Below are 24,796 nucleotides of genomic sequence, written 5' to 3'. Positions count from 1 at the left end.
TTGCAGACAGCACGACACACGGACTTGTGCAGGTCATCTTACGCAATGCAGAGCCTGTCGATCGCTCTTTCGGCGACCTCGAGACATACCATGAGCATGACAGCTCACAGCGGCTAGGACTGGGGACCCCATTGGCGAGATGGGCCCTTGTCGGCCGCACTGTAGCACTCACGATACATCATGCAGCTTGCGATTCTACTTCAATCAGGGCCATACTTGAAGACTGCTCAAGAATCTATCATGGACAGTCACCGACGCCTCGTGCTCCCTTTCGGCAGTTTGCCGAGCACTGTGAAAATGTGGACGAACAGGCTGCTGAGGCTTTCTGGAAGCCGCGGTTCCCACACATGGCCGCCATGTTTCCCAGAGTCGCTGCAAACTACATTCCTCGAACGACAAGCTCGCTGCATCACCGCTGTCAGCTTCCATCAACCAGCAAAACGCCCGCCAGCCAGCTGCCTTATTACATCGAGGCTGCTTGGGCGCATGCGTCTTCGATATACACTGGACAATCGGCAGTGGCATATGGACTGGTCTTGTCAGGCCGGACGTCTCAGTTAGGCATAATTGGAACCACTCTCGGTCCGACAATTACAACCATACCGGTACAGGCGAACGTCAATCCGGAGTCAACGATCAGCGAGTTTATTAAAGAACGTGCCAAAGAACGGCGACAAGCTTTTTCCCATACTGCACTACAATTCGATCCACTCAAGATTCGGGCACTGAGTGCTGAGTCCAGACGCGCGTCACAATTCACGACGATCCTCGACATCAGCACATCGTCCCTCGCTGGGCCAGTCAACGATGATGTGCTGCTGAACACCGAAAGCCAAATAGTCTCATTATCAGCTCTTGTTCTTCGAATTTCAATACAAGAGGCAACGATCATAATCGATGCCAGTTTTGATCCGAATGTTATCCATGAGCGTCAAGTGCGGCGGACGCTACATCAACTCGACCACAGTCTTCGACTGTTTCTGGAAGGTCCAGCAGATCGCAAGCTCAGAGAGCTCGCAACTATCAGCGCAGAGGATTGGAGGGAAGTGTTTGAGTGGAATGACGCGCTACCGCACCCTGCCCAACAGTGCATCCATGAATTCTTCCAGGACCGCGCGCAACTTCACGCCAGCAAGCGGGCAGTCGAGGCCTGGGACCGAAACGCGACATACGAAGAGCTGGACATGCTTTCTACACAACTCGCACTGCGGCTCATAGGCTTCGGCGTGGCGCCTGGCGATCCTGTGCTCATACACTATGCTCGTTCATGCTCGGCCGTCATCTCAATTCTCGCTGTCATGAAAGCAGGAGGATGCTGCGTTCCCATACAGCCTTCCCAAACTCGATCGAGGAAAGAGACGATTGCCGCAGAGTCCAAGGCCAAGTTCGTTGTCACGGCAAATTCGTCGGAAGATGTTCATGGGCTCGTAGAAATCATTATTGTGGCAGACGAAGTACTGCCTGACGAAGAAAACGAGGCTGCTGATCTTCCTCCAGTACCCGCGGATCAACTGGGATTTATTCTCTTCACTTCTGACTCAACTGGTGTACCCGAGGGCGTGTTGTTTGAGCACCAAAGCATTGCCATTTCTCTGCTCGCACTTGGAGTTGAACTCGAATGGGGCCCGGAGACTAGAGGCTTGCAATTTGCCCCGCTCGAATGTGCTGCTTCCCTGGGAGACCTTCTCGGTCCGCTGCTCTTCGGCGGCTGCATTTTTATACCGTCGAAGGATGAGCACGACTCCAGACTGGCCACATATATTACTTCGAAAAGAGTAAATTATGCACAACTGACTCCATCAGTGCTGCGGTGCCTGTCGCCCGAGACTTGCCCTACGTTAAAGACGATACACTCACTTGCTGAGGCAATCGACCCTAAGACTGCCGGTATGTGGAGCGATGTACATCTTAGCAATGGATGGGGCGTGGACGGAGCTTCGATGCAAAGTTCCTTGAACATGGTCGAAGCAAATAGTCCTTATGCGCACGCCATCGGTCGTCCTTTAGGCTGCGCTCTATGGATCATCGAGCCAGAAAATGAACACAAATTGACACCTATCGGAGCTGTTGGTGAGCTTCTCATCGAAGGAACGACAGTAGCCAGAGGGTATCTGAACAAGGACGCGAAACAAGCCGCATCATTCATCAGCCCACCTGTATGGGCCCCGCTCCGAACTGCCAAGAGAAGGTTCTATCGCACTGGCGATCTGGCACGCTTTCTGCCTGGTGGTAATATCGAGTACCTGGGCCGTAAAGAAAACCAAGTCAAGATTCGAGGCCAGCGCGTTCACTTGGAAGAGGTCGAGTCTGCCATTCTCAGCTGTGGTGCGGTACGTGAGGCTGTTGTCGCATTCCAAAAAGTTGGGAATCACAAAGATTTGGTGGCGGTGCTGAGCTTGGATCATGCATCATTACCGGATGGGGAACATCTGGAAGAACTGAATTGCGAAGCCAGCAGCAAAACTCTTGTGACAATTCGGGTGCACGTTAAGCGATTTTTGCCAACACAGATGGTTCCCAAATACTGGATAGCAGTTGCGAAGCTACCGTTGACCACGAATGCGAAGACAGATCGAGACGCCGTCAAGGAATGGCTCGAAAGTCGAGATTTGACTGCTGGTGACTTGACTATCCCGTACGAGACAACTTCTGTCAATGAGCCATCGTCGGACGTAGAGAAAGCCTTTCAAGAAGTTTTGGAGTCTGTGCTTCGAAAGCCCATTTCCAAAATAGACCTCACGAGCTCTTTTGTCGACATAGGAGGTGATCCCATCAGTGCAATGCAGGTCGCCACGCGGTTCGCCAAACGCCGTTATCAAATCACCATTCTCAGTCTGCTGGAGAGTCCTAGCCTATTTGAACTGGCCAAAGGAATCGAGAATGCACAGCAAGTGACTTTTGTGCAGGAAGAGCGGCTTGATGAGGACTTTGATATCAGCCCGTTCCAAAAGCTCTTCCTGCAGCACAATAACAAAGCCACGAACAACCACTTGTGCCAATATTTGCTGTTCGAGCTCAGATCTACATCCAGTCCTGCGGAAATCGAGGCAGCGTTGCAAAGACTTGTTCGGCACCATCCATCGCTTCGCACCACTTTCATCCCTTATGACGATGGACTTTGGAAAGCTAAAGTCGTGGCGGCGAATACTCTTCACTTCGAGCATATACAAGGTGTCGGTGAGTCCTCGCTCACGGCTGTTGTCAACGAGGTGCAGCAGTCTTGGGATGTTGCGGACGGGCCAGCTTTTGGTGCGAATCAGATCACTCTTGCCGATGGGAGGCATCTTCTGCTACTTGCAGCACATCAGCTTTCGGTCGATGCCGCCTCATGGACAATCATACGGCAACAACTCAACGCGCTACTGGAGGACTCTGAGGGTGAACTGCCTCCAGGCACATTGTTCAGCTCATGGACACAGCATCTCCACACCCTCCCCTCATCGGACGCGATCCAAGAGTGGCCTCAAGCCGATCGCCATTTCTGGGGCATTTCGGACCAACCTGCTTTGCACAGCGACAGAACAACCGTCCAATTCCAGCTCGACAACGAGACAAGTGGTCTCCTGCTGAACTCTGCGAATGACGCATTTCAGTCTACTCCGGCTGAGCTCTTGCTCGCAGCGATCTGGATGTCGTTCCAGCAGAGCTTTCCAGATCGAGGAGGTCCTGCTTTGTATGCAGAGGGCGACGGACGGCAGATGGCGCACGACGACTCCGATCTGACAGGTACGGTCGGATGTTTCACAGTCCTATTCCCTGTTATACTGGCAAGCGAAGACTCGGGAATCTCGACCGAGCATATCGTCCCCGCAATCAAGAAGTCACATCGCCAAGCATTCAGCTCCGCAGTGGTATCGTTCACCCAGACGATGTTCGGCACCAAACCTTTGCTTCTTGGCGACATTGAGATTCTGTTCACGTTCAGTGATAAAAGGACGCAGAGCGACGGTTTCCTTGAGCTCTACGATCCGATTAACACACTAGCATCTCGATGTGCTAAAGAATCAGAGCAAGTTGCTCTCATCTCGATCAACGCTGCCGTACTGGCAGACGGTATTCGTTTCAGCTTTGATTGGAACAATGAAATGGCCCATCAGGATCAGTTGAGGGACCTTGTCATACAACTTGAACAGTATCTGCCGCAAATGGCGACGCAACTCTGCAATCGAGCGCCAAGATTGACTAGGGCAGAAATGCCACTCCTCGAGCTTGACGCGCCCGAGCACATCGAGCAAGCTATCAGGGACCTTGGAATATGTCCAGATGATGTCGAGATGGTACATCCGGTTTCTGCCACTCAGGAAGCTGTTCTACTCGCTCAAGCCAAGAGCACAGACGATGTGTACACCAATCAAGCCTTGCTCAGGCTTGCGCCTGCTGAGAACCATAGCATTGACAGGACACGATTCGAACAGTCCTGGAAAGCCGTTTGCCAAGCCCATCCCATGCTAAGGACGATCTTCGCGAATGGTATCAGTTCTACGACAGCATTCGTGCAGATCGTTTTGCGGGAAGCAAATCCTACTATCATCCACGTTAAATCCGAGGGCAATGATGAATACCGGGAAGCTGAACACAACTTGGAGCCTACTGATCCATCTCACCGCCTACAGATCCGCGCTCTTCCCGACTCGGGTGAGGTCGACGTTGTACTAGAAATAAATCCTGCCCTTGCTGATGCCGCGGCGCTGGCAATGATTAGCAAAGATCTTTCGAACGCCTACGCGAGTCCGGATAACTTGATAGAAGAAGACAGCTTTGCAAAGTATCTCGTGTGGTCTCGAGAGAAGGAGGAGGCATCTCGAGCATACTGGACGACGTATCTGGCCGGTCTCAGCCCGGGTCGACTTCCCACGTTCGCTTCACCTAACACTTCAACAATTACCTCGAGTACTAGCTATATCGATGCCACATTTGACGATGTCGACATGATGCATAGCTTCTGCCAACGAAGTGGCGTCACAATCGTCGACTTTGTCCAGGTTGCGTGGGCCTTGGTCTTGCGCCGTCTCACTGGCTCTGAGGATGTTGCTTTTGGATATCTCTACTCAGGACGCGATGTTTTCGATGGTGCCGAGGAGATCTTTGGCCCGCTATTGTCGTTGTTGACATGTCGCTTTGACCTTGCCATTGACACGAAGGTCGTGGCGCTACTGGACAGAGCTAAAGCTGATCTGCCCAACAGCATGGCTCACTTTGCCTGCTCGCTATCTTCTCTTCAAGACTCTATTGGTCTGGGAAGCGAATCACTGTTCGACACCGCTTTATTGATCCAGCAAGAATCGCCATATGATTCAGCAGATAAGGAAGGGGCGCTACTGAAAGTCATACCGGTTGCGATCGATGAGCACAGGGAACATGCCGTGACGCTCAAAGTGTGCCTTGAAAGACAGGTCATGCGAGCCAGATTGATATATCAGAAAGCTCTCGTCCCGATGCAGTTTGCCTCCGAAATTCTGGAGGTCCTTGACAATGTCATATGGAACCTCGCTCAGGCCACGGACACCGCATCTGTGAAGTCGATCATCGGTGATTGCAACAACTTGAGCAATTACGAAATTGGACTGATCAAGAAGTGGAACGCGAGGGCGCCACAGGTCGTTAAAGGCACTTTGCATGACCGCTTCAGACAGATCGCTGCCCGGAATCCTCTCGCTCCAGCGATTCGCTTCGGAGATTGCGAGATGAGCTATGGTGATTTAAACACCCTCTCTGATCATCTTGCGAGCGAGCTTTATTCTCGACGTGGCGTTCGTGCCGAACACATAGTTCCAGTCTTGTGCGGGAAGGGCCTTGAAGCCGTGATCTTCAGGCTAGCAGTGATCAAAGCTGGAGGTGCTTTCCTGGGTTTGGACGCCGAGCTTTCGGACGAACGCCTCGCTGACATGCTGCAAATCCTCGAGAAGCCAACCATACTTGCCCACGCATCGGCTGCAGTCCGAGCCCAGACTCTCACAAGCGGAAAGGTCGTCAGCCACGATCTCCAGTCTATCGAGGACCTGCCGCGGAAATCACCGCCATCATCGCTAGTCAACCCCGATCAGCCAGCGTACTGCACTTATTCCTCAGGTTACAGCGGTCAACCCAAAGCAGTCCTCGTCAGACATTCGAACATCGTGACAAGCCTGGTCAGCTCCATGGATCGACTTGGAGTCACATACGAAACCAGGACATTCCAGATATCGAGCCTTGCCTCAGATGTGAGCGTTATCGAAATCTTCCAGACGCTTCTTGCTGGTGGCTGTCTCTGCTCACCAACAGCGCAAGGAAGCATCGAAATGATGGAAGACCAGATCATTCAGATGCGTGCCAATTTCGTCCACCTCTCGCCTGCTATGGCCGAAGTCATGAGCCCTGCGAGAGCCCCATCACTAGCCACAGTGGTGTTAAGAGGCGATGTCGTCACGACGGAAGCTGTCCAGAAATGGCATGGCAACGTACGGCTGATGAACTGCTATGGAACTGCTGGCGGTACGGGCATCACTAGTTGTATTGACATATCCACGTCCCAGATCTCGAACATTGGGCTTCCATTCAGTTGTCGTTACTGGGTTGTTGATAGCAACAACCACGATCAACTTGTTCCCATCGGCCATCCTGGAGAGCTCTTGATCCAAGGGCCAAATGTCGCGCATGGATACATCAAAGGACCGACGAAGACTTCGGAGTCTTTCATAGCTGCTCCACTCTGGACCAAGTCATTGCCGGGCTTCAGAGATACGACGACACAACCCTTCTACAAGACTGGAGATATTGTCGTTCAAAATGTGGATGGTACTATCGAGTACATCGACCGGAAAGATCGTCAGCTCAAGCTGAGTGGGTTGCCAATTGAGCTTGGCAGGATTGATAGTCATCTTCGGAAGCATGCAGGCTCAGACTGGCATGCTGTGGCCGAGTTAATTCACCCCAAGCGGCAATCTGAGGATTCATTTCTGGCCGCCTTCATGGTTCGTGCTGGCAGAGTCACGACAGACCCTCAATCCTCAACTCGTGATCAACCACTTCCTCCATTGCCCAAGATTGCCCGCAGATTGCACAAGACGCTCGCCACTGCTTTACCGTCATACATGGCGCCAAAAGTCTACATTCCTGTTCGAGATCTGGTACTCAATACATCGGGCAAGACTGATCGTAAGCGGCTCCGATTTATGGCAGAAGCTATGACAGCAGACCAGATTCTTCGCTATAACGCGCTCACCTTGGCTCGAAGAAATACATCAATGTCGACCAGGGCTCTGGAGAATAGTGTCGAGATGGACGCTGATAAAACGCCACCAAATGCTGCCGAAATTAAGCTGCAACAGCTTTGGTCTAGTGTTTTGTCACTTCCTCAGTCTTCAATATTTTCAGACAGCGAATGGCTGAGCCTTGGGGGTGACAGCCTGAAGGCCATGAAGTTGGCCTCAGCTGCGAGAGACCAGGGTCTTGCCCTGACCGTCGCTGACATATTTCGCGCTCCCAATTTCAAACAACTCAGCCAGCTAGCGATGTCTCGCTCCACAGAGAACTGTTCGATCGCAGGGAAGGCAGAAATCGCGCCGTTCTCCCTACTCACATTACCTGCGGACATCGCACGGGAAGAAGCTGCTAGACTATGTGGAGTACACATCTCTCAGATTGAAGACATGTATCCTTGCACTCCATTGCAAAAAGCGCTCCTGGCCTTATCATCGCGTCACAAAGGTGCCTTCGTACGCCGCGTCAAGATTCAGCTTCATCCTCAGATGTCAGTCGGACGTCTCCAGCGTGCGTGGGCCAGACTAGTGGAAGAGACCCAGATATTGCGCACCAGAATCATCGATATTCCTGGTCAAGGCATCATGCAAGTTGTCATCGATGAACCTGTGTGCTGGTCGACCGGCGATTCTGTGAACTTGCAAACCGTCACAGAAATGGGACTTGGGTCGTTGCTCAATAGTCCAGGGATTCAAGTTGACTCCTCCAACGCAACACTGTTATGGATGGCACATCGAGCAGTCTCTGACCAGTGGGCTTTGCCACTACTCTTGCAGAACTTGGAACGTCTTTACTTCGAAGAGCCACATCAGCCTTTGGACTCTTTCCACGACTTTGTAAGTCATGTCTCGGACGTAGCGCATGATGAAGCCAGTGTTCGGTATTGGCGGAACCAGTTCGATGGATCGGCGTCTCTTCAATGGCCGGGACTAGCATCTCCGTCTTACGAACCTTTGTGCAACTCCACGGTGGAGCATGAGATTCGCAACATTTGTCCTCGCTCATGCGTCACGCTATCAACTGCCATCCGAGCAGCATGGGCTACGTTGATCTCACAGTACACTGCAGCTTACGAATCTACCTTCGGTGCTGTAGTCAATGGTAGATACGCTAATATAGAAGGCATCGAGCGCGTTGCTGGACCTACATTGGCCACGGTGCCTATACGGATCATCGTGGACCCTCGATCCTCGGTGGCGGACCTCCTCACTCGCGTTCAACAGCAGGCAATAGACATGATCAAGTGGGAACAGACAGGTTTGATCAACATTCAACAATGCAGCCCCGAAGCCAGGCTGGCCTCCCGATTCCAGTCCCTGCTCATAATCCAATCTGCTGAACAACTGAGTTCGAACGTTGCTCAAAACAGCAAAATATTTTCTGGCGTCGAGTTGGTCGACGACCCAGCGAGCATTGGCATCAGTATCTTCACAGGCTGTGCACTGGTACTGGGGTGCGAGCAATATGACGGGAACCTCAAGCTGCGGTTCATGTTCGACTCCGATGTTATCACCGGCCAGTCCGTATGCAGGATTGCACAACAATTCGAGACCATCTTGCGCAGGCTTTGCAACAGTTCTGCGGCTCACTCGCGCATCCGCATGTCTAGCATTATGATTGCTGGGGACAACGACCTAACACAGATCTGGAAGTGGAATGCCAATCTACCGAAATCTGTCGACAAATGTGTCCATCACATATTGAAACCAGTTTTCGCAAAGCGAGCAGCCTCGACAGCCTTGCAAGCCTGGGACGGGACCCTCACTTATGGTCAACTTGATGCATTGACAGAGAAGCTCTCGCGTCATCTGATCGAGCTGGGCGTTCGACCTAACACCAATGTGCCTCTCTTCTTCGAGAAATCCCTTTGGTGTTCAGTCGCAGCACTTGCTGTCATGAAAGCAGGCGCTACATCAGTTATGATGAACTTTGCACTGCCGAAAGACCGCCTCCAAGCAATACTCAAGCAGGTGAAGCCTGGCTTGGCCCTTACCTCGTCCAAGCAAGTAGCTTTGGCTCAGGAAATGACACCTGTACCACTCATGATTGTCGATCAGGCACACATCGACGAGATTGTTCTTGAGAGCGAAGAGGACACTTTTGAGCTTGTCAGACCAGACGATGCACTCTGTGTCGCTTTCACGAGCGGAAGTATGGGTCCGCCGAAGGGAGTTATCATCACTCATGCCAACTTTTGTAGTGCGCTGCAACATCAAGCAAAGGCTACTGGGCTGACCGACACTAGCCGGAATCTTGATGTCTCCACTTATGGTTCAGATATGGCGTGGTACAACCTCTTTCACACACTGTACGCTGGTGGCTGTCTGTGCATTCCCAACGAAGACTGGAGAACAGACGTTTCGGGAGCTGTGCTCGATCTCAACGCGAATTTCCTGTCGACAACGCCAGCCATTGCAAGTTCTCTGAATGCTGAAGCTCTTCGAAACCTGGATGCGATCGAAACATTTGGCGAGGAGCCTAGTGCAGAGCTAGTTGAGCGACTCCAGCACTGCGTAAAGCGATATCGGGATGTCTATAGCACCACCGAGTGTACTTCAATTGCGCTTGGCTCCAGCAACCCACTTCGTTCATCACACATTGGCGTTGCAGATGGTCTTGCGCCGTGGATCGTCGACCCTTCGAGCAAAGAGCTCGTTCCCATCGGGTGTGTGGGAGAGCTGTGGCTTGAAGGGCCACTTTTAGCCAAGGGATACCTCAATGATGCCGAGCAGTCCTCCGATGCCTTTGTGGATGCTCCAAATTGGCTTCGAAACGGTACCAGTACATGTGCAGGCCGGCAAAGTAGAGTGTACCGCACTGGAGACCTTGCTCGATACGAGGATGATGGAAGTCTGAGCTTCGTTGGGCGCCGAGATCGTCAACTTGTAATCCGAGGCCAGAGACTGGATCTTGCTGAAGTGGAACGCCATGTCAGGCGATGTTTCTCTACTGCACATCAAGTCAGTGCTGATGTCGTGGTGGAGGCCATTCCACGCCCGGAAAACGGCGACACCATTCTAACTGCAATCGTGGCGCCGCGCCAGAATCGCCCAGAAGACGTTGCATATGTTGTCGAACAATTGGTCAGCGGGATCAACGATCGACTGGCAGAGTCGTTGCCCAGTTACATGATCCCAGCTGTGTTCAAGGCACTGGCTGAGATACCACTCACATCGAATGGGAAGACAGATCGCAGGCGAACACGAGAACTGGCAGCATCGTTGCCAAACATCAATAAAGCTTCCAGATCCGGTGCTGTCATACCTCCAGCAAACGACACGGAGGACGCCCTTCGAGATATCTGCGCCGACGTCCTGACTATTAGTCATAATGCAATCTCCGTTGAAGCCAACTGGACCCAGCTCGGAGGTGACTCAGTAACAGCCATGCAGGCTGCAGCAAGGGCCAAGAAGATCGGATTGGATCTCAGAATCGAGCATCTTATCCATGGCCATGCACTCCGTGATATCGCAGGAATAATTGATCATTCTCATCACAATTGTGGCGAGACGACATCCATCGATACCTGCTCCAGTCGGGCAGCCTCTCCAGCCACAGATGATTTTGAGCCTGCACCTGTCCAGCAATGGTGTCTCGAAGAGCATCCTACCGGGACTAAGTTTGACGTCCCGTTATACCTCGAGCTAGAGTCTATGCTCAGTTCTCAAAACATGTGAAAAGTTACCATGTATGTCACTCAGTTAAAAGAAGCACAGGTCTCCAACATGATACATCGCGATGTGAGAGAAGGGGAAGTCAGAATATAGCGCTTGCTGAGCCGGGAGTAACCATGAGAAAAGCACGAGGCCAATGTCCATGCCTGTGTGAAGGAATAGGGCAGCTTTGGTGGTTCGAACGTATGCAGATCCTCATGCCTGCGAGGCCATACTATGTCTACCGATACCCTACTCTCCATCGTCTAATACGTCTGATACCCACCACTAGCACTAATACACTGCCCACTAACCCAACTACTCCTCGGCTCAGCCAAAAATCCCACAATCTCCGCCACCTCCTGCGGCAATCCCGCCCTCTGCTCAACAAGCGTAGCCTCCTTCTGCGGCTTCACAGTCTCTTCTGAAACCTGCTTCAACATCTCCGTCTCAATCGGCCCAGGATTGACCGCATTCACAGTCGTCCCATCTTTGCCCAATTCCGCAGCCCAGTTCCGAGTGAAACCTTCCAACGCAGCTTTGGAAGCACTGTAAACTCCTACTGCTGGGTACCCAGCTCGGGCTCCTACTGAGGAAATATTGATGATTCGACCTGGTGCGCGAAGATGTGGAAGAACGGCTTGAACCATTTGTAAAGGCGCTCGAGCATTGAGATGCATGACTTCGTCAAAATGCTCAGGTGTGATATCGAGGATCCTCTTATCACTAATGACAGCAGCATTGTTCACCAGAATATCGACATTCTGGCCGAAAGCTTCCACAGTCGCATCCACAATCTTCTTGGGAGCTGAAGTTTCAGCGAGGTTGCATTGGATTTCGATCGCTTCGGTATTGCATTCCGATTTGATGCGAGAGATGAGTTCGTCGACACCTTGCTTGGACTTGCCGGAGGTGTAGGTAATAGCCACTTTTGCGCCGCGAGCTGCGAGGTCGTAAGCAATGGCGTAGCCTATGCCTCGCGAGCCACCGGTCACGATGGCGCTGGAACGTAATCAGTCGATTGCGAAACCATGGTCGAGATGTGCTGCTTACACTTTGCCCTCGAGAGTACGTGGTTGAGTCGGAGCCATTCTTGCTGAATGTCGTCTGGTGAGAGTTGATTGTTGCCCACGATGATATCCGAGCTGTCGAATTTCCAGTAGTATTTTCGATGTAACAATAGAAAAAGGGTCGATGTGTTGTTGCCGTTCGTGGCGCTGCATAATGATGTCAAGCGCGACCCAAATTAATGATGCAGTCGCTAGTCACTGTCAAGGGCAGTGGCATTTGCAAGGCTTTCCCTTAAAGGATGACATGGGTGAAGGACGTGTAAGGCTTGGCACGTAATGGATTCAAGTGCAAATCAATGCAGCTCCTCGCCAAATTTTGGCAAAGACCACCATCGGTGTGAGCTAAAGCTTGGGGAAGTCTACATCCTGCTGAGATCGTATATTCATCATCGAGGCTAACGTAGTTCCCGCATTGTGTCTCGAGACCTTGTCGCATCAAGCATTGTGCAAATTATCATCCTCTTACCCACACCATTGCTCACATCAAACAGCCGGCGCAGCAGTCCCCGAAGGTGCCGCCCCAGAAGGCATTGTCCCATTCCCACCACCACCACCACCACCAACAAACCCACTATCAGCATTCGCATGCCCTCCATCAGCCTGTAAGTAAGCCGCAGTGCTATAATAATCATCCTCCGTCCAATCCGCGGAAGTGTTCAGTCCAATCTGCTTCCAAGCAAAAAGCCCATCCTCAATCGAATCACCCAAATACACAAATTCAGGGAAAGGATCATAGCTTGAATCCGCTTGCAGCACAGACCACATATCCTCAGCGTTGGATGTCACAGCCTGAGTGTTAGTAGTGTAGTATTCTGTCTCCTCGACTGCGGTACGGAGGACTTCATTCCAGAAGAGCTGGCCGATATGCGTGACGGAACCGGAGCCGACAAGCAGGGTGTTGTTCGGCAAGACGGAGACGTTCATGTGAGAGAGGAGATGAGTGTGAGTTGCACGGCCGTCGTAGTGGCCGGGAAAGATCGTGTCGAACGTTGCAACGCCATCTTCATCAGTGCCCTGAATACCCCGAAGATATTTTGAGTTGTAGCCACCAGATGCATAGTTGCCTGAGACCGACACACCGCTGTAGACGCCAGTAGCGTTGGCATTCCAAATGTCCACGTAGACGTTTGGAATGGGCTTGCAGGTTTCGATGTCGTAGTACTGAACCTCGAGATGAAGAGGAATGCCGTCAGAGTACTCCGACTCAACGACATTCGACCTGATCAACTCTCCCCAAACATAGTATGGACCATCGGTGATCGTTGGGGCCAGGATTGGGGACGTCACAGCATCGAAGATGTCAGCCTCTTGAATTGCGACGTCGTAATCGTAGATGCCGGTCTTGTTGTGATCAATGGCTTCCCACTGGGCCAAGTCAGTGGCGTTGCGCCGCTCGAGCTCCGTTGCACGTTTCACAGTCTTGCCTGGGGTCGTAATGCCACGCTTCTGTCGCAGGTCTCGAGCAACCTTTGCACGGCGCTCAGCATTGCGAATAGCAAAACGTCGTGCCTCGGCGGAGTTAGAGCAGGAGTCAAGAGCTCGTTTCCCTTGATGCGCCCAGTGTTCACGGGCCATGATCTCGCGCTCGACTTTGTGGTGATCATGCTGCTCGCCAGGATGTGCAAAAGCTGGAATTACACATGCAGCTGCGAGCGCAGCAATCTTGCTGAATGGGGCCATCGTGCCAGAGACAGGCTGAGAAGAAGGGCTATAGTACTGATGAGAATGATTGTAGAGTTCATCGATGCTGTCCTTCTCTTGCGGCGAGCAAGGTCTTTATACCTAGCTGGCCGAACTCTTCGCTTTGCATCTCTGGGAATGCAATACGGCGCCCGATGTGGGCCAGATAGCCGAGCCTCATTCAGTGCGTTGACTGCGCAACGCGTACTGCGCTGTACTAGACCATCGTGGTTGTCTTGGCTCTCGAGCGCTGAAGACATATGAGGACATATGGGCGCCAAGCCTTACGGCTCGGGTGGGCATGTGGCGGGATCGCTCCAGTAGTGAGGTCGCGTCTCAGTAAACTCGTCTTCTCTGATAGGCCATGCCAACACTACTAGATTGCTTGCGTAAGGCTTGAGGAAGGTCTTGCTTAGCTTAGCGAGGCTTGCATCACTCCGCGCGCGTGCTCTCAGCCTCCTTTGCCTCTCTCCACTGTGGAGCGGAACTATAGTGTCCAGCCAAGAGTAGGGTGTGGATTCTTCTTAGAATCTCAGTCGACCAATGAGTGAGGTGTCTTTGTCGAACATCCGCAAGCTACCAAATGTGGCTTCCTCGGTCACCGCAGCTCCGTCTCGGCTACAAGGGAGTATATCCAGAGCTGCTGGATAGCCCATAGCTGCATTGCGACGCGACTTGTGAGCTGCAGTGGTTTGGCTGGTTGATGAGTCTGGGATCTCGAGGCACACTAGTTGACAGAAAAGGCAGTCCAAGAGGAGATGGAGCTGTTCAGATATCTGCTCGGCCAGCTCTGCCGAAGCATGACCGGCGGCAAGGCGCTCGTGAAACGTGCCATATCGTATGGTGTGTCCATCCAGAAGAGCGAGAACTTCCAGCGACCGAGGAACAACCAGAGGTCCGGACTGCCGGGACCACTTATTACGCATCATGCCACTGACAGCGGACAAAATCAGCCTCGAAGTATGCCAGAGCGTTAAGAGCTGAGGATGCCTTCATTGTTCAAAGGTGAAACCCCCTCAGCCCCTCCTACGCCATACTCCCACGTCTTCTCGCGGAACGCACACAGGCCAAAACGAACAGCTGCTGCCAGCCATCAAGTTGTTCCAGGCTATCCTGCAAGACATCTGCTATGAGCCAGTCCCAAAGCAAAGACTCTGGGTTCCACACAGCGGCATGGACATTCGCGTTCGACTCCAGATTGGCCGCAAGTTTGTTCAAAGCATACTCAAGTGATGAACTCAAGTCGTACAGCACGATATGCTTGCCTTCGTTCCACGTTGAGAATGACTTCGCAGTTTCGGTGGTAGCTGTCCTTTCCGGGTTTGAGTAGATCTTCTGACATATGATTCGCCAGGCTCGTACTTCCCTGTGGCTTGCACCGGAGCACGTTTTGCAAGGCGTGGCTATGCAATCCGAGCAAGAGACTGCCCCTTCTCGAACAGGTCTGAAAGAAGTTTGCGAGACACACTCTGGCATTTTTGCTCCTTGTCGTGCGTTAGTGTCATTGTGGCTGACAAAGACGTTCCAGCTTGCCATGAAGTCTTGAAACATGTTCCAAATGTCAAGCACTTCTTGAGTGTGACCCTTCACGCTGGGTGCGTGGTACTTCGGAAAGCGTTCGTCGAACGTGGCTTTGAGCCATATCGAGAAGGCCATAGCAAGGCTGGGTACAATCTCACATTCCACGCGTGCACATCCATCTGGCATGGTGTTCTCAAATGAAACATCAAACCAGGAAGGCGTCTCAACACGCCAGCGGCGAAGAGACAGACGGCGTTCCATTGTATTATCCGTACGCATGGGCCGCCGCGCTCGCAAGGCATGCAGCAGAAACACGATCAGGGATTCGCGCTCTTGGTGACCTGGAAGTATTCTGGCAGACAGTTTGGTGTCAGTGGCGTCTTTCGCTACACCCAAGCAACACTTGAAGAGCAGTCGTGTAATGATCCAGCAACTTTGGGCACTCCGGGGTAGGCGGCCAACAGCCGTCCGAATGTAGGTGATTTCTCCAAGCTCAATGCATATAAGATAGACGATGGTACTGGCGTACGTCGTCTGCTTGACGTCCTCTGAGCAGTATATTAGGTCACCAAGAATAGATCGCTGCAAGCCGCGGAATTTCAACTCGGTCCTAGTCAGATGGGCAATGACTTCGACCAGGTCATCCAGTACAGTGGAAACCAAACTTCCCACATGCTGACGTGCCTTGCTCGCACTCTCCACTATATCAATGACGCGGGTTGCGGCCGTGATCAATGGGTAGTGGCTCGAAGGGGCAGAGATCAGAAGCCTAATTCTTGCGTTAAGGAGGCTCATGATGATGTCGGCAAGTGAGTCCCGTCTTCGCTTGATGGCATCGCTTTGGGTATCAGGATCGAAAATAAGGTCATGCACAGAACGATGTAGCCAAGTGACAGCAGCCACTTCGCTGGCTTGCATTGCCTGCACTAGAACATTTGTTTCCTGTAATGATCGACTGGAAATGATGTCTTGCCGGTTCAAAGTGCGTCTACACGTAGAAGCGTGTGCAGAGTTTAGATCTGGAGGCAGGGACCAGACGCTACCGGCAGACGCACCAGTTCTGTGAGAGTCGTTCTTTATCTCCAAGAGTCCGCGGCTTTGGGCATTTATGCGCTGCCTGGTCTTTGCACATTCTTCCAAAAACGCTTGATATGATGTGATGTCATTCGTGAGAGTCGATGCTGCAATTAATGCTAAAGTGGGCTCGTCTCCTATGCCCATGTGATAGCACTTGACAATGTTGAATTAGGCGTCGAGTGTGTTGGTGTACACAAAGTCGACACTGGCTGCCATGTGTTTTATGAGTGCCGTCATTTCTGCAGGAATTCTCTGAAGCCGCAATTTCAAGATGCTATCGTGATCACCGTTATCGATTCCGAGGATGATAGATCGTGTGACGAGAGCGGCCCAAAGAAAGACCCCTTGGGCTTCTTTCACGATGGCCTCTGCAAAGCTCTGGTGGTTCTTGTAAGGAGCGAATTTCTGGGAGACAAAACTGGCAATATCATCTCGGTTGCAGGCTTCCATCTGAGTGTACGGCTTCCCGGTAAACGGTCTTACAAGTTGTGCTTCCGGACGGCTGGATACGCATGCTTTGACGTTGTCTGATCGAGTGAGCGACTACAGTAATTGAAGGAGTTCGGCAAGATCGCCGTCGTATTCATCTATGCCATCAATGAAGATGCAGAGTTTGTGAGCTTTGCTTGCTTGCTCAACAGCTAGCCTCGCGAGTTCGACTAATCTGGGCGCTGACCATGCTGGGTACCGCTGTGCGGGGAGCGGATATTGTGTCAAGAGTGGGAGCAATATGTCGGGCACCGAGTCCACGAGTTGATAAATCAGGGAGCGCAGCATCCCGGACAGGCTTTTTTGCAGTTCCGTGCCAGATCTCCAAAAGAAAAAGGTCACAACACGCAGTGAAAAGGGTGTGGCCCACTGGCTCAGCAGGAAGTGGGTCTGTCGATGTCCCACAATGTGCGCCATAAGTGTGGATTTGCCAGAGCCAGCCTTGCCACACATCCAGTACATTGCCGTTCCGGTATGTAGCCAACTCCCGAGGGAGGTGAACCGATCAGAGTTAGTAGCCTGAAACACCCATTCACCTGTACGGTTTGCAGGAGTCGGAAAGGTCTCTTGCCGCAACTTAAGTTCAGGAAAGAAGAGTCCGCCCAGGAACTTAGCCTGCAAACCGTCAGCATTCGACTGATAATGCTGCCATCACTTGACAGCCATCATGCTCACGCACTGACCCGGGCATCTTTGATGGTGATACTACCAAAGCCGCTGTTCAGGTTATCATGAAGGCCGGAGAGCCTTTGCATGACTGCTTGGTGGTTCGCTTTCAAGTTTTGGGAGAGTGCGCCAGACCGTCGCTCATCAGCAACAAATCGATCTTGCAGCAAAGACCCATGGCGCAAGATAGCCAACTGATGTTCTTGCAATGCCAGCTGCTGTTTATCGAATGAAAATGCCATCTGCTGCATCTGGCGTTGAATGCTCTCGTACTGTCGGCTTTGTGTAATACCGGCGAGGTCGACGCGATCTCTGTGGAAAGGATTCAGAGGCATGTCGGAGTGTATACGAGACAGCGTGTGGCTCACCTGATATCATGATTGATCGCAGAATCCAAGCGCTCATGCTGGGCGCGGAGGGCGTTCTGCAGCTTCTCATTGGTTCTTCGACCTCTCATCGCCTTGAAAGTAGTCTTCGCATTGTTGAAGGCGCTGGGCTTTCCGGTGCGTTGTACCTCGAGCAAGACATTCGTGAGTTCCTCAGAGGTAGCTATACACTGCCTCGCTACGTTAACGATTTGCCGTCCTGCTGGCGTGTTGTTCGTGCTCGTCCTTTGCAGTTCCTGTGCAGCATTACGCACGTCCCTGGCGTATGCGCTGAGCTGCGCATTCACAGCTGTCGAGCCTTGAGCGTCATCCCGAATCTGGCGACACAGTGCCAGTGCTTGCAGGCTGAAGTCCAAGAATTGTACAGTGGCTGTCGCAACGCTCAAGGCAGATATTGCGTCCATGAGGTGCGATGAAGGTCCGGACGCGCATTCAAAAGACTAGGCCGATAGGCACACTGAGGCTGTCGATTCTGTGCGAACGCCACTTTCCAGAATTAGCTCGAGCTGCAGGAGAGCCACGCTCGTCTGGGTGATCGCCAGCATGAACACCATCCTCGCTACCGACGTGGCAATGGCGAGCTGGCCATGCTCAGACTGATTCAAAAGAGGGTGGTCAAAACGCGTTGCTTGATGAGCTGGCGCATGAGAAAGGGGAGCTCGCGACATGGTCATTCGCGGCGCTACTTGATGGAGATGAACAGATGTCTTGCAGCAATGAACGCTGCGTCGCGCCAGAGACTCAATGAGAGCATGTGGGGAAACGTTTTTTCGACAGGAGTCATGAGGATTCAGAATGAATGGACTGTGTCGGCATGGCTTGAACCTCAGCATGAATAGGTTGAGAAATTCGCGTGAGTGCATCCCGTCAAGCATGCTCGGGCAGGCGGAGAATGAACCCCAAATCCATGCAAGAGCTGTCGCGGCGACCAAGGCATGATGACGGAGGTTCTGGTGGTGGTTAGCGGATATGTGCCAGACGATCTCCGGATTGTCGATGTCGATTGCATCAATGGGAGACAGAAGAACGTGAAGTCGGATGTCGAGAAAAGGACAAGGAGTGACGTACCGTGGTGTGAGCAGCACAGGCGAGAGTTCCGGAAATAGCCGAGCACACGGCAAGCGTAGCAGAGCTGTCGTGACAAGCTCTCTCCAGCCATTTTCTCGACCTCACTGTCGCTCCTGCCATTGAAGCCATTGACACTGCTCAACATGCCCATGATCCGTCCAACTGCTCTCCGGAGCCTCCAGTCCACCCTCCGATACAGCGGTGCGCGCGCGACAGCCCGGGCAGCTCCCGCACGGACACAGCTGGTCGCAAAGCGCTTCGCTAGCAGCGGTGGTCATGGAGGTCACGGCGAAGCCTCTTCCGATTTGCCTTGGTGAGTGAGATGCTTGAAATTGCGGTGGTGCAGAGGATGGATAAGGGCAATGGGTGGTGTTCGCAGATATTGACTGGCTCAAAGGCTCCTAGCGGCATTGGTCGTCACTCCTCCATCATGCTGGTATCTCTGGCCCGACAACTCCTCGCACGGTCACGGTGACCACGGCAGCCATGGCGAACACCACGAGGAGAAGCACGAGAAGGAGGAGGAAGAGCCTGCTGAGGAGGAAGAGCAGGCCTCTGGCGGCGAAGAGGAGGCTGTAGAGAAGGCCGACGAGAAGAAGGAGGACAAGCCCGAGGTCAAGGAGGAAGGCTCCGATGACAAGGAGGAGAAGTCGGACGACAAGGAGGAGAAGTCTGACGACAAGGAAGAGAAGAAGGAGGATGGCGAGGAGAAGTCTACCGACGCGCCTGGCCGCAACACCAAGGAGCGCACCTTCACTGTGGGCGCTAGCGAGGAGAAGGACCCAGAGAACGTTGGAGCTTGTAAGCATAATGCAACATCTTGATCAGTTGTGCATGGACTGACGAACGCGCAGCAACCAGCAGCTCGTCAAAGGGCATGAAGGTCGGCGAGACTGACGCTCAGGTACGTTGGACCATCGGTTAGCATATACTGGCCAGACTGACATGTTTTACAGGCTCCTGCTGCAAAGCCACGAGGAAAGAGCGATGGTGACATGTCCAAGAAGCAGGAGGGCATGTCCAACACCGACACCAAGTACTCAGTGCCAATCGACCAGGGCAACGAGAAGTCGAAGAAGGCCGATGGCCAGCCAGATACTGCCAAGTCGAAGGGAACTGTCGACCCCAATGCAGAGGGCGTAAAGCCACCAGTTGCACGGGATTAGAGTCCTTGGGGAGGGGAGCGGACGATGCATTTGGAAGCGTGATTGTACACCAGAGGTAGCGTGCATGTAAATATGTATAATACCTGGGACGACAGCGAGTGACCAGTGTCTTCGCCTCTGTTCTGCTTGGTTGTGAGAATTGACGTGTTTGCGTGTTGGCGGCGTGAACGAGCACCTTTCGTCACAGCTGTGGCTGCTGTTTCTTGGCGCAGCAAACGTGCCGCAACCATGCAAGGTTCTGGACCACCACCACTTCAGAACAACACTTTACGCCAACACTTCACTTCCTCGCACTCGACATTCACAGCTTTCAAATTGGATCGCAAGAGCGACATTTCTCGAACCCGAGTTTGACGCGTTCAGCATCAGGCCAGAGCAATAGCTTCTGCTCAGCAGCCATCGCTGTTCCTCCGCAGCCTCACGAGCCCATCATGGCCGACGAAGACAGCCCTCTGATCAAAGCACTCCCACCAGCATCGGATTACCTAACCTACCTGACCATCATCGAATACAACCTCAAGACTGAGAATCTGCCAATTCTGCACAAAGTTTTGCAAGATGAAACGTTGACGACCAACATTGGCTGGGATCTCGTGCATCTTCTGGTGCCACTTCTGCCCGAATCGGAGCAATGCCTGCAGGATATTGCCCGACTAGGCAACCCACGAGAAGTCATTCTCAAGGTGACAGAAAGCTTGAGGCTGATCGAGTACGACGACGTCGATGAGGACGAGCTCGAAGCCAGCGTTGGCCCCACGGATGCGCGAAAGCGAGCAGACTCTAACACATTTCCGCTCAAAACTGCTGCGCCAGAGGGCAACAAAGCGAGAGAGTTGCCACCGCCTTTGCCACTCGCTGTGCAGCAATTCGTGGCTCTACTGTCTATGCTTGCGATTCTGCAAACGAGGATCAGGACCAAAGCGCCAAGTCGTTTCCTCAGTACGACTTTGCAGGCCATTCTTTCGAGTTTCTCGAGTGCGCAAAGTCACCGCGAAGAGATGGTTGAGGCCATTGTCAGACTCGTGAAAGCTGTGAGCGGAACCTCGAGACCAACACTGCCTACACGAAAGAGCAGCGGCATGCTTCAATCTAGCGCTATGGCAAAAGCACAAAATGCTGCCGATCCAGAAGGTCCCAGTACTGTAGAGTACACCGATGCCGAGAAGGCTATGCAGCTGAAGTTGTTGCAATCTTTCATCACGCATGTCGTCGAAGAGTACCTGCTCAATCTGCCGCCATACGACGATGTGCCAGGAATGGGCTGGTGCAGTCGAATCATGGAGAAGGTGCATCCTGAGCGAACTATTCCCGATAGCACGACAATTGTGGACCGTTTTGCGACAGAAGAGGGATTGCACAGGCGGATCGATGCGATCGGTCGATTAGTGACGCTGGCCAAAGATCTCAAGATAACGAACGAAGAACTCCTCTCTGCGGCAATGGCCACGGAAAAGGTTCCAGAAATGGGAGGTGATGAAGATGACCCGCCTGCATCGGCAGCTGATATTCCGCTATCGTGTCACGGATCTCTGTTGTTGTACACCGCGCGACAGGTTTCCAGCATTCTCTATTCGGATGGAGCGACATTAGCAGGCTCCTCTGGATCCAGTGTCGAACTCTTCCCACAACATCAAGATATCATGAAGAACTGTCTCGCCTCACCGGAGATGGGCGATGGTCATCTCGGCACAGAACCAGAAGCACTAGTCGACGCTGTGCTCGCTCTTGGGCTACAATGTCTTGAGCAAGACGCTATCGGAGAGCCGAAGTCTGAAGAGCAGTTCAACGAGTATCTACAAGTTGTGGCACTTCTCTCCTCAAACTGCCCAAACGCCAACTTGAGAGGACACGCACACTACCTTACAAGCACAGTACTTCGCTCTCAGCCAGACGAACAAGTCCGTCTATCATTCATCCGCGACACGCTAGAACATTGCCCATTCGAAAATCTGAAAGTCTCCGCAGTAGGCTGGATCAAAGGCGAAACGCTCGAAGCCAACCCGATGAAGATGCCAGGACATGAGTCGCCCAGCAATGGAGAAGCCCAGCCTGGGAAGTCTATCTTCTCTCGACCTCTCGCGCTCGACAGCCTCGCTCCCCATCTCTTCCCATCCTTACAAGCAGACCTCGTCGCCGCGCCAATTTCTGACGCTTGGATGACGTTCCAGACGAATGTCTCATTCTACCTTGCCAGCCTGAATCTGATCTACCTGCTGCTCACTGCGAAGCATGTACACGAATCGCTAGAGATTTCGGAATTGTGGAACAACAACGATATTGCCGGCAGTTTTCTCAGCCCACTGAGGGATGCAAGAAAGAGGTTCACGGAGGCTATAGAGGATGGAGGAGAGTTACAGAGTGAGAAGAGGGATGAAACTACGGCAGAGCTGGCCTTGCTACAAGTGACCATCGAGAGGGTAGAAAGCGCTGTGAAGCATTTGAACTGAGTCGATGCCGTCGCTGTCGACTTTGAAGTTCTGATATCCTAGACTAAACACAAGTCTAAACATCCATCCTGCTCGCTGAAATACTGTCTCAAAATTCCCTGTCTCATACTTTCCCTGTCGACTTTTTCTCATCCCTCTGAATCCACCTCCTCAAAATCGGAATAATCATCGTCCCAAACCCAATACTCAAACTCTGATAAATCACAACCGGAATCTGCAATTTACTCTCCAACACCAAATCCAACCCCGCAAAAATCGAAATACTCAACGGGATCCCCGTCGCAGGACCTTTTCCCGTAACACAATACGCAATCGCCACGATATCCTTCTTCTCAAACAGCGGTAAACTAGCTGTAACGGAGATCCCAAGATATACTAGCCATATCGCTAGCAGTATGAAGACTAGGAATATCTTATTCGAAGCCTTCACAGTATCGAATGCTCCAGAAGCAAAAGCTTGATCGTAAGTTGACCAGATGATGACAAGCATAGCCAGACTTGAAATTCGTTTCATGATGCGATTTTGTTTGAAGATTCGTTGGCAGAGGGTTGGGAAGAAGTAGCGTGCGATTTGGCCGGCGAAGAGGGGGATATAGATTGAGACTCCGAGTTGTTTGAGGACGCGGCGGTAGACTTCGGTGAATTGCGCGGTGTTGCTGGATGGGAGGATGGCGTTGTACCATGTGGGCACGGAGGTGTACATTATGACCAAAGCTGGGGTTATGAAGACGCCTGTGTAGTGAGTGAGTTAGTCATGTATGCAATGCATGAAGACTGGTAGACCTTGATGGTCTCTTCCTTCCAGAGCGTATAAAACAATCTCAGCACCCTCCGAGATCGAAATCGCACTCACCGATAAAATTCCCCAAAGTAACCTGCACAACCGCCAACTCCTGATTCCCGCCCGCCAACCCCGTCATAACCACATTCGTCGCCAAAGTCGTAGGAATACAACTCATAAAAACCAACCCCACAAGCAGCCCCTCATCCATAAAGTCCTTATTCCTCGCCGTAGCACTCACAACCCCAAACATAATCCCCGAACAAAGCAAAAAACACTGTCCTTGCACCCAAAGATGCGCTTTCCAGCGCGCGTAATTCCGGATTAGGATGCTGGTGTCGAGGGTACAACCTGTGGCGAAGAAAATGATGCAGACGCAGAGGTAGGATATGATGCGGGATTTGAGGGGTTGTTGGGATTGGGGGACTTGGGTTTGGGAGGCGAGGAGGATGAGGAGGCCCATTGTGAGGAGGAACCATTGGTCGTTGAGGAAGGTGAGGAGGTGGGATTGCCATTTTTGTTGCTTTGTAGGAGGAGGACTTGGGATTTGCTGGGTTGTGGTGTTGCTGTCGTTCTTTTCTGGGTCTGTGAGAAGATCTTGGGTTTTCTGTTGAGGGTGTTCGTCTGCTGTTACCACGGTATTGATATCCTTGTTGGCACCTTCCCTCGAGTTCGGCCTTTCGGAATTCTTCTCGCTTTCGACATCGCTGTCGTCTGCCCGAGAGAAGGCAGGCGTATTGTTCTCAGCGCGAACATCTTGTTTGGGATCCACTATGCTGCTTGCGCCAAGTGTTCCAGCTGGTGCCCTATCGCTCGCAGTCGATCCTATCATCTCGGCTGCCTGATACTGGGGAGCTGGGCTCTGCAATGGAACGCCCGATGCTGACCACCGATACTGTGCTCCATACTGGAACGTCTCAGCAACTCGTTCAACATTTTCACAAGAAGAAACACATGGATAAAGGAAGAGGCAGTATTCGATGACGATCTCTGAACTAAACTTGAAACGGCAATGAACGACGACATGTCTTGGCTCCGACGTCGGCCCTTGCAGCACGTCTCAGCGATACCGTCCGATCCTCCAAGCAATAACAACACGACGCCATCTTGTCGAGCATGTGACAAAAAGGATTCGAAAAACTGCACGACAGCTCTCCTTCACTTGGTCAGCTATGACATACCCCAGCTCTCCCGAATAGAGTTTCACAAGTTATTTCCGACCCGACCCATGCATTGCCCTACGAGATTCTCGGCCTGCATACCCCGCTGCAATGCGCCCCATACCCCTCCACAAATCTTCGCACTATACAGCTCTCCAGACCAGGCCAAACTGCCACTCGTGACAGCCGTGGGTCGACTCGCGAATCCCCTCAGCCGTAAGAGTTTCGCCTTCTGGTATCGGTAGCACAATGATTGGATCCGGCCACCCACGATGACGGATCTTTCTCAGCTTCAGGCGATCGGAACGAGCAGACTAGCCGTATTCAGACGCGAATCTGATGCTGTGGTTCACGCGTAGCTCCTGCGGAGTGCAGGTAGCTACGATTGTGGAA

At 52.3% G+C, this 24,796-nt stretch overlaps 7 protein-coding genes across 7 annotated transcripts; 3 read left to right on the top strand and 4 right to left on the bottom strand.

Annotated features, from left to right (window-relative positions):
• Window positions 1-347: 347 nt before the first annotated feature.
• On the top strand, window positions 348-10,916 carry CKM354_001007800 (uncharacterized protein; the record flags this gene model as incomplete). The annotated part of the gene is made up of 1 exon (XM_044805528.1): window positions 348-10,916. The coding sequence occupies one exon, from the start codon at window positions 348-350 to the stop codon at window positions 10,914-10,916; it is 10,569 nt and encodes a 3,522-aa protein (XP_044661463.1).
• Window positions 10,917-11,158: 242 nt separating this feature from the next.
• Window positions 11,159-11,983, bottom strand: CKM354_001007700 (uncharacterized protein; the record flags this gene model as incomplete). The annotated part of the gene is made up of 2 exons (XM_044805527.1): window positions 11,159-11,894; window positions 11,946-11,983. 2 exons carry the CDS (start codon window positions 11,981-11,983, stop codon window positions 11,159-11,161), a joined length of 774 nt encoding a protein of 257 aa, XP_044661462.1.
• Window positions 11,984-12,445: 462 nt separating this feature from the next.
• On the bottom strand, window positions 12,446-13,642 carry CKM354_001007600 (uncharacterized protein; the record flags this gene model as incomplete). The annotated part of the gene is made up of 1 exon (XM_044805526.1): window positions 12,446-13,642. The coding sequence occupies one exon, from the start codon at window positions 13,640-13,642 to the stop codon at window positions 12,446-12,448; it is 1,197 nt and encodes a 398-aa protein (XP_044661461.1).
• Window positions 13,643-16,783: 3,141 nt separating this feature from the next.
• CKM354_001007500 (uncharacterized protein) lies at window positions 16,784-18,185 on the bottom strand (the record flags this gene model as incomplete). Its single annotated transcript, XM_044805525.1, has 3 exons — window positions 16,784-17,344; window positions 17,413-17,707; window positions 17,764-18,185. The coding sequence occupies 3 exons, from the start codon at window positions 18,183-18,185 to the stop codon at window positions 16,784-16,786; spliced, it is 1,278 nt and encodes a 425-aa protein (XP_044661460.1).
• Window positions 18,186-18,992: 807 nt separating this feature from the next.
• CKM354_001007400 (uncharacterized protein) lies at window positions 18,993-20,015 on the top strand (the record flags this gene model as incomplete). The annotated part of the gene is made up of 4 exons (XM_044805524.1): window positions 18,993-19,162; window positions 19,247-19,650; window positions 19,704-19,753; window positions 19,806-20,015. 4 exons carry the CDS (start codon window positions 18,993-18,995, stop codon window positions 20,013-20,015), a joined length of 834 nt encoding a protein of 277 aa, XP_044661459.1.
• A 431-nt stretch (window positions 20,016-20,446) lies between these two features.
• On the top strand, window positions 20,447-22,462 carry CKM354_001007300 (uncharacterized protein; the record flags this gene model as incomplete). Its single annotated transcript, XM_044805523.1, has 1 exon — window positions 20,447-22,462. The coding sequence occupies one exon, from the start codon at window positions 20,447-20,449 to the stop codon at window positions 22,460-22,462; it is 2,016 nt and encodes a 671-aa protein (XP_044661458.1).
• A 103-nt stretch (window positions 22,463-22,565) lies between these two features.
• CKM354_001007200 (uncharacterized protein) lies at window positions 22,566-24,075 on the bottom strand (the record flags this gene model as incomplete). The annotated part of the gene is made up of 2 exons (XM_044805522.1): window positions 22,566-23,194; window positions 23,316-24,075. 2 exons carry the CDS (start codon window positions 24,073-24,075, stop codon window positions 22,566-22,568), a joined length of 1,389 nt encoding a protein of 462 aa, XP_044661457.1.
• Between the last annotated feature and the right edge of the window lie 721 nt (window positions 24,076-24,796).

The sequence above is a fragment of the Cercospora kikuchii genome, assembly GCF_019650295.1.
Source record: "Cercospora kikuchii DNA, contig_00006, whole genome shotgun sequence".
In the NCBI taxonomy this organism is placed as follows: Eukaryota; Fungi; Ascomycota; class Dothideomycetes; order Mycosphaerellales; family Mycosphaerellaceae; genus Cercospora; species Cercospora kikuchii.
The sequence above is the reverse complement of the archived record's forward strand: the minus strand, read 5'-3'. Positions and strand labels throughout refer to the sequence as shown.